The following is a 12,571-nucleotide window of genomic DNA, read 5'->3' as shown; positions in this document are numbered from 1 at the left end:
GATAAACCCGCTAGTTCACATTTGGGCCCAATCAGAACCTGAACCCCCAGGATGGGGCCAGCTGATCGCCCTTTTCCCCCATTGTAAACCCCATGCCCTCCTAGCTGTTTTTGTGCGAAGCCCTTGAACGCCGCCGCCGCCCACCCCCCTTGGCCCGGCATTTTCCATTTTCCATTGCGACCATACTATGTCCCATGTCCACTTCCACTTCCACTTCCGCTTCCCACCCCAGACCTTTCCTTTTGTCTCCATTCAGTCTTACTTGACCCAAAGTCTGAAAGATCCCTTCTCTACACTTGTCCCCCCGTCTCCATTCTTTTGTTCTCCATCTTATCTGACCTGACCTGACCTGGACACTACGTGCACACTGCTCCTGCACCCGTACCATCCGTCGTCAAGTCATCGCCCATTCCGCCCTCCAGTCCAGCCTGATCCCACCCACCAACAACCTCCACCCTATCCCAATCACTCCTTCTCCGGTTCCACTTCTCGTCAATCTCGTCTCATCGGTCCTCGAGCCACCCCTTCCCGCCTGGACCAACCTCCTGTTGGAACACCTGCTGCTACTGCTGCTGTGCTGCTGCGACGACTGTCCACGGCCATTGCTTCTGCAAATGGTCGTCCACGAGACCATAGGTCGAGTCTGCCGCCGACTACCAAGCCCACGATCCCTCGAGAGGAGACCCACCCACAGGCACACCGAGACGAGATCCCATCCAAAGAACGTGGCTTGACGGCCTCAACACTCTCACCATGGCGATTGCCATGGGCTGGCGAAAGCCAGACAACGTCGCCGGCTCTTCCGCCCCGGCCATCATGATCGGCATCTTCGTCGCATCCGGAGGTCTTTTGTTTGGTTATGATACAGGGTGAGGCCGACCTGCAGGGAACGCGCTCGTGTCCAAACGCGAGGAGCGAAGAGGTTTCTTCAGGCAGACAGGGTACTGACCTAGCCTTGCATGTACAGGACGATTAATGGCATCCTCGCGATGGCGGCTTTCAGGGACCAGTTCTCGACCGGATACAAAGTCCACAACGTTTCTGCGCTTACACCCTCCCAGACCGCCATCATCGTTGCGATTCTGAGCCTTGGGACGGTGTTAGGAGCCCTACTTGCCGCCCCTGTGGGCGACTACTTTGGAAGACGCAAGTCACTGATAGCTGCCGTCACCGTGTTCAACTTCGGATGCATATTCCAGGTCTGTGCGCAGGCGATACCGATGCTACTGGCTGGAAGGTAGGTCTCCTGGGCAGGAAGCTCATCACCAAGGTCCCCTGGAATGTCCGTTGTTGTGGATGAACAGGACACTGATATGTTCGTCGACAGATTCTTTGCTGGCGTCGGTGTGGGCGTGATATCTGTCCTTGTGCCCATCTACCAGGCTGAGATGGCACCCAAATGGATCAGAGGAACCCTCGTCTGCTTTTACCAACTGTCTATCACCGCTGGCCTGCTCACGGCCTCTGTCGTCAACATGCTCACCAATGAAATGGACGGTGCGGCCGCATACCGGATACCACTCGGCCTACAATTCACGTGGGCCGTTATACTCTCACTGGGTCTCTTTATCTTACCCGAAACACCTAGATTCCTTATCAAACGTGGACAGAAGGACGCTGCCGCCATCTCGCTGAGTCGCCTGCGTCGCCTGGACCGGCTGCATCCGGCACTGGTCGAGGAGCTGGCCGAGATTGAGGCGAACCACGAATACGAACTGGCCCTCGGGCCTGACACTTACAAGGACATCATCATGGGCACGCCGCATCTCGGACGGCGGACCCTGACAGGATGTGGTCTTCAGATGCTACAACAGCTGACGGGTGTCAATTTTATCATGTACTACGGCACCACTTTCTTCACCGGCGCTGGTATCTCGAATTCCTTCCTCATCAGCATGATCATCAACATCGTGAACTTCCTATCCACCTTTCCGGCCCTCCTCATCATTGAATCATGGGGCCGTCGGAAGGTCCTCATTGTCGGCGCCATTGCCATGGCTGTCTGTCAGCTGATTATCGCTACCTTCACTATCGCTGCCGGCGAGTCGATGAAGACCACGGCCCATCAGCTCCTCGTGGTTTTCATCTGCGTCGACATCTTCTTCTTCGCAGCATCGTGGGGCCCCGTCACCTGGGTCATCACCTCCGAAATCTACCCTCTCAAGGTCCGAGCCAAGTCAACCTCCGTGTCGACAGCATCCAACTGGTTGCTCAACTTTGGCATCTCGTACGGTACGCCCTATATGGTCGAGGAGGGTACAGGCTACGCCGACATGGGCACCCGAGTGTTCTTTGTCTGGGGTGCCTTCTGCGTTGTGGCTGCCTTCTTCGCCTGGGCCTTCGTGTATGAGACGAGCAAGATCAGTCTGGAGCAGATTGACGAGATGTATGAGCGGGTGTCGCAGGCGTGGAAGAGTGAACAATTCGAGCCCAGCTGGAGCTTCCAGCAGATGCGCGATCTGGGCTACTCAGACTCCGGAGTCGTGCCGCAAGAACAGGAGCTGGAGCCGACCTCATCACATTCTTCAGGGCCATCAGAGGCGGAAACGGATCAATCGTTAACAGCCATCAATTCTGCTTCGGAAGCGGAAAATAAAGCAATAACGTCTATGGGCCACGTCGACTTCAGTTACTAAGAGAGAAGAAGAGGGCGGCAATTTTCTACTTTCTTGCATAATCAGTCTGATTTTTTTTTTTCGATTTGTCACCATTTACATCACGTCTGGAACACCACCGTCGTTCGCTTTTACGGGAGGGGGTTCTTTTCTGGATGGCCGCCCACACTGCACGTCACGCAAAATGAGATACCAGCGTTGGAGTTCCTATTTGGGTGGATTGCGGAGTTCTTCTTTACTTGTTTTTGGGCAAGGGGCATGGGTCGTCACTTGATTTTTAATGATATCAAACTACTAAACATTCTGGGGTATGGATGTGGGCCTGACGGGTACCACATATGGTCCATCTATCTCTTCTCTGCACGACCTTCCTGCTGGAGAGCTTATACGTTTATTTTCAAGAAAAGGGAAGAGGAAAAAGGTGGAGGAACCAGAGAGGCTGACATTGGCCATTCAAACGGGCGAAGCATTCTACAATTGCATAAAGCCATGCGTGACAACGCGGCACATCTGCAACATGAATGAAAAAACCCAGTTGAGAATGACAGCCCCACACTGAAGACCACCGACTCCCCTAAAAAAGGAGAAAAAGTTTATGCCTTTTCTCGTGATTATTTGCATAATGCCAGCTTCTGCCTAAGCCTCGCAGACTCATTGTATTTCTGCGACGTCTCCCCATCCCCCATCCATGTCGTGCCATCTCAACCTGAGGAACTAGCGTCGGCGCCCATCCGCGGGCGAAAGGGACTCAGTCTCTCCCCCAGCCAAGTTTCAAAAAAATCAAAAAAAGCAGAAAAGAAAAAGAAGGTTAAAGCCCATGCATGCATGGAAACGTCCCAACGACGGGGCTGATACACATAAACACCCCTAACCCAGCATGAACTTTAAAAAAGAACCCGGGAGAGAAGTCTGTGTGTGTGTGTGAGAGAGAGAGAGGGGTTTTTTGGATGGACTAGGGCGTTTTGCACAAGGCCATGAGGGATGATGATTCATGGTGTGCCTAAAGTTCCCTACTGGGATGTGCCATTCGGGATCTACATTACTTGCTTGGTCTCACGATGCTGAAGGTAAATTTAGGTGTTCTCTGTTTGCATGGGGGATCGTGGTGTCTCCTAACTGACCGGCTTTGATTGGGGTGCATACTTTACATACTGCGAGCGTCGTGTGCTCTGAACACCACCCTCGACGAACTCGCATTCCTGTGTGCTTCAACCCCCCCGCCCCCCCCCGCCCCCCCAAAAAAAACATCACCTTCTACTTCAACAATTCACGGAAGTATGATCAACAATTTGAATCTACTCCTGGACTGCCAGGATTGTTCTGTAAAAGGGAGAAACAGGGTACAGTGTCTGATTTTCTGCTGTGTCTTTAAATCTATTGGGTATCTTTTGCTCTATGAGTGCGGGAAGACGAAGGAAGGACCAAGGAACTATCAACCATTGAACCCCTACCGCATTTCTTGTGTCTCTGCGCTCTGAAAATGCACTTTTTGAAGAATTCGAAAGGAGGAATGAAGGCACGAAAATAATGAAAAAAACAGTCGCTATGCCACACCAGACTCCCTCTCTCTTTACCCCTCAGCCCATTCCTTGAAACAAAAACAGAAAAGTCCTCTTCCAACACATGCGCCGTGCGTGTCCTCGCCGCCTCGACCTTACTCGCCCATATCCTTTCCTTTTTGAATGCTGAACATTGTTTTTAGAAGCTGAACAACCCACTCCTCCTCTTACCAAACGGATACACCAGCAGCGCCGCGAGGCTCAACCCCACGGAGATGCTGATGGCAACCTGTATGACACTACCCAGCACGCTGAAGGCACCGCTGCTGAGGTCGGAGGACCCGCTCGCGGCCTCGGCGGTGGTATTGCCTGTGATGGCATTGGCGGACAGCACGCCCGCGACCAGCGAACCGGCGGATGCGATGCCTGAGGGCACCTGCACGAAGATGGCCGGGAGCATCGCCGCCGCCGCAAGGCCGTAGCCCACGCGCCTCCCGTCAGGAGAGTCTGCGGGCTCAGCCTTCAGGGCGGCCTCCGGGTCGGTACGACGAGGGTTACGCAGGCCCTTGATGCGCGGCTGGAGATGTTTCTCCCAGAGATCGAGCCAGAAGTTTTCGGCATGGCGACTCACACGAGAGTAGCTGTGAATTGAAGGTCAGATTAAAAGCTTCCCCGGCAAGTGTAACGGACGGGGAATGGGCTTACATATTTGCTAGCACGCCGATTGTCAAGGCACCCAGCGTGTTCGACACAGTCGAGGAGTTGGTCGCCTTGTCCGTGAAGCTATTGACCACATAGCCCGCGAAAGAAATCATCAGCATGACAGGCATCTGCTTCACCTTGGCCTGGTTGATGATACAAAGGCACACGGTGAAGAGCGGTACGAAGAGCAGGTCCCAATAGCTGTTCAGCGGGTTCTCGCACGTTGTCTCGCTAACAGCGTTCTGGTCCATCAGCCCGTAGAGCGTCGCGCCGATGGTTACACCATACCCTAAGAACAGGGTGTAAATCATAGCGTAGACCATCCTCACGGAGCCGGCCACCATGTTGTGGCTCTGCAGCTCAAGACTGCCGCACAAGACCATATATCCAGGCAAGATGAGGGCGATAGACGACTGGGCGAGAGCGGAAAAGCAAAAGAGGCGCTCGCCGTGGTAGGTGATGGAGCCGAACATGCGGCCCAGGAAGGCCATGAGAAGAGAGGCGGAGATCTCAAAGACATTGGCGTAGAGCTCGCTGGACGGGGCGACAAAGAGCTGCATAACGCCCAGAATGCAGCCCATGACGAAGGCGATGGGCATGTCGATCCACCTACCCTCGAAGGCGAATGGCGCGACAGTGACGGCAGCGAGACCATAGACGAGCACACGGATGGTCTTGTTGTACTTCTGTTTCTTGTTGATGACGGCGTCGAGGCGGAACATGGCGTCGTCGACCGAGATGAGGTCGTGCACGACAAGTTTGTAAACTTCATGGACGTCGTGAAGCTTTCCAAGATCTACGCCCTGCGGGGTACGGACGATCTTGACCTCGGTGGTATGCGTCTCGGTGTCGTCGAAGGAGATGATCATGCAACCCGGGAGATAGAGGAACTGGCCCTCAATGCCCAGCACGCGGGCGGACATGGCCATGTACGCCTCCAGCCGGTGGGTTGGGGCACCGAACTCCATCAGGGCGCGGCACAGCTTGACAAGGTATCGGTGGCGGGAGATGATCACCGCGATGCTGCGTAGTGGGTCAGCAGAAAGCTTTGAATTGAGACCGATATGGAACAAAAAGCGGTCAGAGATTCGATGTGAGGGATGAAAGAGACTTACTGTTTGGTGACCAGGAGTTGTTGTGTCTTGGTGGACGACTTGGAAGTCTTCCGCCTGTGCCCCTTCTTGGGCTTCTCGCGTTCCTGTCTCACCTTGCTCGCGACGGCTTCAGACCAGTCCTTGCTTGTCCCGGCGGAAGCAGGGGCGACGAGAGTAGACGTTGAGCCGATCAGCTCGGCGAGCGTCGAGGCGGAGTGGCGGGAGCCGAGGCCAAACAGGCCACTGCGAGGTCGGGAGGGCGGATCTGGGACCCGTGGCGTTCCCGGTGTGGTGCTGGGCGGGGAGCTGCGCGGGGTCCGCAAGTCCGGAGTGGTGGTTCCGCTGTCGTGCCTGGCCTCCTCGTTGTTGTAAAGCTTGAGTAGGCTGCCGAGGATGCCGCCATGGTACTTGGCCGGCGCAGGAGGGACGTATTCAAGGTCGTATGCGACAGGAGTCGCCGGCCTGGAGCGAGTGTCTGGATCGGGGGTCTGCGGTACAGAGGTGGGCGCGAGGTTGTCACGTCTCCTTTGCGTGTGCTTCCGTACGAGCCTGTCCGCCTCCGTCTCCACCTTCTTACGGTATATGAGACCCTCCAAGTCCGTCTCGGCGCCTGAGGTGGCGGCACCTGTTGCCATCATCGACGCTCCATGCCAGTCGTGAGCACTGGTCTCGGGGAGCAGGCCGTCGTGTGCGTCGTCCCTGCTGTCAATGGAGTTCCTCCTGGACGCCAAGGCCGAGACGCTCTCGGCCAGCCGGCCTGCCCTGTATCTTGCCTCGATCTCGGACGGGTGTGATAGGCCCACGACGGGCTCGGCAGGGCTGGCTGGCCTGCTCTTGCGCAGGGCAGGGCGCGGACGTGGGAGGTGAAGCTCCGGGGGCCCAGAGTGGTCCTCCGGCTTAAGAATCTTCTCCAGGGCCTCGGTGAGCTCAGCACGGTCGAAGGAGTCACGGCGGGCAGCTGGTCCAGCACCCGGCGTGTTGTTGGCCGAATCACCACCGATCGGAACGTGGTCGAAATAATCATCGCCGGCCTCTCTTGGCGGTGACGGATCTCTCGCAAAACCGACCTTCTTCTTCTTTGCCTTGATAATCTCCTCGACCTCGTCTTTCGGAATGGTCACGGTGACGATAGGATGAGGTGAGCCCGATGGTCCGGCTCCTGGGCTTTCCGGACTAGAGGAAAAGTGGAGGGATGATCTGGACGACATGTTGCTGAGGGATATTGGGTCGCCTCCTCCAGGAGGTCGACCTGTGTAGTAGATTTGCGCTTTTCTGGAGAAAAGAAAGTGTTGTTGGCCAGCAGGAGATCTTCTTTCCGGCTCTCAATAAGAATAGAAGTATGTCTGCTGCAAAGGTGTGTGCGCACAGCGGGGGAAGGACCCAGTTTCTTGCGGCCTGAAACAGACGCTGAACAGAAATGAATGTCCTCTCGGGTATGGAGATGAGCGAATGAGCTAATCCGGGAGTCTCTTTTGTTTGGGTTTTTTTTAGACTTCCCTTGACGGAGCCCCCCTTCGAGTACGGACAAAGATTGCTAAATGGAGATCTCTGTGTTCTCCTCCTCGAGGTCTGGGGATGATGGATGATGATCGTCGTCCGCAAGTGGGCTGCCTTTTTAGAGAGAGGGGATGGTATTTATGACGCCAGCATATATGTGATCTGTCGAGAACGAGTGGGGACGGGAATGAGAATAGCAGATGCTGTATGAGTTTCGTGTTTTGGTCGGGCCGGATAGACGCAGACACGACGAGGTGACGCCAGGGACGCGCGAGGAGACAGGACAGACACAGAGAAACACAAGAGAGCGAGGATGCCCCAGTTTATCTGAGGAGGACGGGAAGAGAGGATCGCAATTGTGTCGAGGTCTAGGTCCTCTGAGAGATCGACAGATCCACAAATGCCCCCATCTGTCTTGTGTGTGATGAATCTTGCGGAGGTCGGGCGCAGGTCTGGCGTAAGTGACGTTGGCAGAGTCGACGGGGCCCGCCCACGAGAGAGGGTTGACCTTGGCAGGAAGAAGCCGACTGAGCAGGAGGAGGAGGGACTGGAGCCAAGCTGGTCGTTCCTTCCTCTTAACGAATTAGGCAAGACAGAGGCGGTGATTTTGGGAGATAATTAGGGGGGAGGGCTCTTCCTTTTTTTCTTCTCTTTGTTTTTGCCTTTTTTTCCCCCCTACTTCTTCCATCTCCCTCCCCTTTCTCCCCTCTCTCTTCACACGACATAGGCGGTACGTGGGTTGACAAGATCCTGCACTGGTTCTGCCGCAAACGTATTTTCAATTATTTTTTTTCTACCGAGTTTTTTGCCTCCTGACTGCCGTCGCGATCCGAAGAGAAAATTCCAGCTATCGCATCATGTCGCCTCTTTTTCTCCGAACATATCCGCATTAAGAAAAGACGAAACCCTGTCTCACAGCCCGAGTGTTCTTAAACCCGTATCTTTTGTATGGGCTGGGAGCGTCTAGGCTCGGAAAGTTGGGCCGAGTGGGGTCAGGCCGGACCAAGAGGGAGTGTAAGATGGAAGAGGGGGAGGAACAAAAAAAAAAAAAATAATGCCTATCTCTGGGTGTGTGAGAGGGCATGACGATGTAGTAAGGAAGTTACAGTGCAAGAGCCGCCATCGATCGTGCCAGAACTAAGCAGGGTATGCTGCAGGGAACCCCTGAAGAAGCACCGAGGGGGGCCCTTGGCGACAGTTGATACGCTCATGACAGCTCGAGAAGACGAGAGAAGAACAGGGTGACGGCGTGGGATGTTGGACACCTGGGAGCGGAGCCGCCGGAAGAGGTGTAGCCAGTCCCGCGCCACCGCTACCCATCGAATATGTTATGATAGGTACTTTTTATGATACCACAAGATATTCTCCCTCGTGTAAAACAATCAAAAAATACATAACAGAAACCCTGAAGGTCTGTCTACTGCATCAGTATCTCTGAGTGTCATCATTTGCATCAAAAATCATGCTACAATTGCGCTACTGTGTACTGCACTACAGTACATCCTATAGTAGTAGTGAACTATTATACATCGTAGACACAATTACCAGATCTAAGCACCGAGGCTTACGGTTGGATTCGTCACGTCCGGATCCGGCACCACGGAAGCTGAGCAGCATCTGCAGATCGCAAACCACTGTAGCGGCAGATGTCATGCAGATGCGTCGGAAAACCTTGTCCTCGACGAATCACGCCTCTTCTTTCCTTCTATTCGTTGCTTAATGGAACTTGGAGGGGGAACGAGCAAGGAGAAGCGGAGGACAAGAATAGAAGAAAAAAACACGGCACGCGCGGTATGACACAATTCTGGATGGATCACCTACTACAAATGTACAACAGAGTCATCGTCACACCAGGGTACCACCTGACGCGCAATACAATCCACGCCCGCACGCATGATAACGACGTAATGAGTTCCAATTGATACGATACGAACAGCACACATCATACTTCACACATCACACACACACACAGCCTCGCGAGTCGGTCGACGTTCACCCTGGCTTGGGGCTACTGCAGTGATTGGCATGGATAACTTACCACTTGGCGAGACACAGGCACCCACACACACACACACCTACCTTGCATCTTTTTTCCTCCTCCTTCTCCCTCTCCTTCCATTCCAATGAGCATCCCGTCAATCCCAATCCAACCCACGCCCGTACCCACTCCCTCTCTTCAGGTACATGTCACACTGACATGAACAAGCTCAGGGACCTGCCGACACACCGCGATCCCTTATCCCTGCCCCACCTTCCCGTCCCCCCTCCCTGGTCCAAGTCTATCGCGAGGTTGCCAATCAAATGCCCAATGCAGTATCCCGAACCTGCTCGTTTCGCCGCAGCCGCCCTGCCTCAATGTCCAACCAAGCCCTGCATGTGAACAACTACCATGACTGGCTCGTCGTCGATCTTTTTATCTTCTTTCTTCTTTATTTCCGGATCCATATGATAGGTGACAAGTAAAGAAATCGAAGAAAGAAAACTTTCAAAGAGAACACGATAATGAAAAGCAGCCCCTTGCATGGATAATAATTCTAGGAGGTTCTGGGCTGGACCACCTCATCTCATGTCCTTAGCTCTTGGTCGTCCTGCAGTGGTGACGACGCCGGGGATCACCACCATTGTCTGTGTGCACACAGAACGGACACACTCTTTTTCTCTATCACTTTCTCCTCCTCTCGCTTTACTACGGTACATAGTATTCCTGAACCATAGTACCACAGGTGTAGTACAATTAATAGCGGGTACGTGTTCAATGCACCCGTGGCGACATCCAAGTTTCTGCCCAAAAATAAATTACTGGGAAAACCATGGCAAAAAGAAAAAAGGGCAGGCAGACCCACCAAAAAGGGGCCCCGAACCAAATCCAAGACGGTGCGCGGGGCCCGTGGCTCTCCTCCCAACAATAGTGTCCACAGGTCGTGTTCTAGGCCAGAAAACCAGAAACACCTTGGAACGACGAGACTGAATCAGACAGCAGGGTAAGTGCGGCAGGCTGGAGTCAGTAGAACACCCACACAGGTTGTGACATTGATCTGGCTGGCTGGGATCTTCTTGTTCCTTTTCTCATGTAATGTCGGCAAGACAAATTTGTTTGCCCTCTGACAATGTGCCACCATTCAAGAAACCGTATTTTTCGCCACGATGCCCCTCGCAAACTCCCCAAACGTGATGCCCCGCCCGCGATCCACCACCTCGTCCAGGTTCGGCTGCGTGAAGACGGCCAACGTATTCCGCGCTACCCTCGCAGCACCGGGCCCCGTCGCCCTGGCCCCGCGCACAAAGTGCGGCACAGCCTTGAACCGCCCGTCTGTGATCTGCTCCAGCGCCTCGCCCGTCTGGAACGCGATGCAGTCGCGCGGGATCTTCACCTGCACCGTCTGCCCTGTGCGGGACTTGATGTACAGCCCGGCCGCCGGGTCTGGCGAGGACTCGAGCTCGTCGAGGGGCTGCAGCGCTTCCGGCAAAGACGGCTCGAACTTGGGCACCGTCGGGTCGGCGGCGCCCTCGTCAACGAACATGGCCGACGTCAGGCCTGTGAGGCAGCCGTGGTCCAGGTGCGTGGCGCACCAGTCATCCTCGTCACCCTCCGACGCCGGGGCAGCAGCAGTAGCAGCAGCGCCAGCCGGTTCTGGGAAGTAATGCAGCAGTCTCGCCTTGGTGGTCATAGAGCCAGCCATCATACGCTGTAGATACGCCGCTGGGTAGCCCGGGATCTCCTGCTCGGCGAAGCTGTCACACGCGCCCGCAACCAGCACCGCGACGTCGATGATGAGCCTGCACAGCTCCTCGACAGCGGCACGCATGCCAGGGAGCACGGCCTCGCTGGGCCATATGTTAGGGCTGAGGTACTCGGGGAAGTTTTCCTCGTTGTATTCCCCTGTGGGCGCCGCGCACGACAGCTCCGGGTCGATGTAGAAGGCGCAGTTGGCGTAGAACGAGCCCTTGAGGTTGTCTACCTGACCGTTCTTGAGCGTCTCCTTGCCCAGCGACCAACCAGTAAGATACTTTGCCTTCTCATTCTCGAGCTTATCTGTGATGTGTGAGTAAGTGAGTGTGTGGATAAGTGTGTGTTATCAATCCGTCTTCGAGATAACTTCATGCCCCCCACGCCCCCCCCCCCTTCTGCACCTCCATTCCTCCTCCGTCCCTTTAATCCCGTGTTTCAGATAGTAAGAGATACACACAAAGATACGTACCTAGCTCGGACTTGGGCAGATTCCCAAGAAAGGACGAGTATGACAGTACATGGCGTCGCAGATTGGCGAACTCGGGCGGTACGTCATTGACGACGAGAATCCCCAGCGACTCCGGGCCGAATGCCTCCTGGAGCGTGCTGAAGGGAACAGAGCCTGGCCAGATGTCGCGTTAGCCGCCTCCACTGGCCCAAGAACAATAATACATGGCACCATATGGCAAAGGCGTTGGGTGTGGGTTTGGTGGGTTCGTGCGTAGGAGCGTGCGTGTATGGGTGGCGAGATTGAAGGAGGAGGAACAGACCTTTCTTTAGCTCCTCGAGCGAGACCGTAACCGCCTGCGCGATGGGGGCCATCCTTTCTCTACTTTTTCTCCCTTGCTTCTTTCTTCTGGATTTCTACTTTTCTTTCCTTCTGTTTTCTTCTGTTTCTGGAATAGCACTGCGGGATCAGTTCCGAAGACTGCACCAGAATTCAAGAGAGGGACAAGTAAGAAGCAGATCTGGGATCACGCGTTTCAACTACGAGGATGAACTTATCCTCTATCCTCTATGTAGTCATAAACCCACCCTCTGTAGAGCCCTGCCTGCAACTAACAGTACACAAACGTCCGAAGATAACCGGCAAGCTTACATAACCATAGCACCTAGGATACGTTGCTAGACTCAGGTGTAAGGAAGAGGTATCCCAGTCACTCGGTACAACGCTTCATGGGTGCAGGTTACTGTACAGTACTACCCTACAGAGCCTCAAGCCACTACCCCTACCCCCTGCAAGCCTCTAGAACCACAACCATAGAGAACCAAGGGCGTGCACCTACCATAGCATTATCGAGAGCTTCGACCACCAGCTCCTCTCTCGACGATACCGAAAGGTAAAGAAAGGAAAAGAGAATCCACCTCTAAATCCTAAAATCCTACGATTTTAAGCTCTGCTGCCCAACGCCCCACCCCTTTGGCCTCATTTCC

The 12,571-nt window shown here is 54.6% G+C and overlaps 4 protein-coding genes across 4 annotated transcripts; 2 read left to right on the top strand and 2 right to left on the bottom strand.

The window, feature by feature from the left end:
• Positions 1 to 272: 272 nt before the first annotated feature.
• On the top strand, positions 273 to 2,562 carry M406DRAFT_98510 (uncharacterized protein; the record flags this gene model as incomplete). Its single annotated transcript, XM_040926414.1, has 4 exons — positions 273 to 869; positions 968 to 1,237; positions 1,328 to 2,483; positions 2,530 to 2,562. The coding sequence occupies exons 1-4, from the start codon at positions 754 to 756 to the stop codon at positions 2,560 to 2,562; spliced, it is 1,575 nt and encodes a 524-aa protein (XP_040775368.1). The 5' UTR covers positions 273 to 753.
• A 1,375-nt stretch (positions 2,563 to 3,937) lies between these two features.
• On the bottom strand, positions 3,938 to 7,717 carry M406DRAFT_291478 (uncharacterized protein). Its single transcript, XM_040918970.1, has 3 exons — positions 5,932 to 7,717; positions 4,820 to 5,839; positions 3,938 to 4,755 (listed from the first exon to the last, which is right to left on the bottom strand). Exons 1-3 carry the CDS (start codon positions 7,116 to 7,118, stop codon positions 4,314 to 4,316), a joined length of 2,649 nt encoding a protein of 882 aa, XP_040775367.1. The 5' UTR covers positions 7,119 to 7,717; the 3' UTR covers positions 3,938 to 4,313.
• Positions 7,718 to 9,138: 1,421 nt separating this feature from the next.
• Positions 9,139 to 10,178, top strand: M406DRAFT_102582 (uncharacterized protein; the record flags this gene model as incomplete). Its single annotated transcript, XM_040915019.1, has 1 exon — positions 9,139 to 10,178. A coding segment is annotated over exon 1 (249 nt), but the record flags the coding sequence as incomplete, so codon positions are not given.
• A 270-nt stretch (positions 10,179 to 10,448) lies between these two features.
• M406DRAFT_356538 (Clavaminate synthase-like protein) lies at positions 10,449 to 12,070 on the bottom strand. The gene is made up of 3 exons (XM_040923471.1): positions 11,908 to 12,070; positions 11,607 to 11,759; positions 10,449 to 11,440 (listed from the first exon to the last, which is right to left on the bottom strand). Exons 1-3 carry the CDS (start codon positions 11,957 to 11,959, stop codon positions 10,527 to 10,529), a joined length of 1,119 nt encoding a protein of 372 aa, XP_040775365.1. The 5' UTR covers positions 11,960 to 12,070; the 3' UTR covers positions 10,449 to 10,526.
• Between the last annotated feature and the right edge of the window lie 501 nt (positions 12,071 to 12,571).

Source organism: Cryphonectria parasitica, assembly GCF_011745365.1.
Source record: "Cryphonectria parasitica EP155 unplaced genomic scaffold M406scaffold_5, whole genome shotgun sequence".
NCBI classification, from domain to species: Eukaryota; Fungi; Ascomycota; class Sordariomycetes; order Diaporthales; family Cryphonectriaceae; genus Cryphonectria; species Cryphonectria parasitica.
The sequence above is the reverse complement of the archived record's forward strand: the minus strand, read 5'-3'. Positions and strand labels throughout refer to the sequence as shown.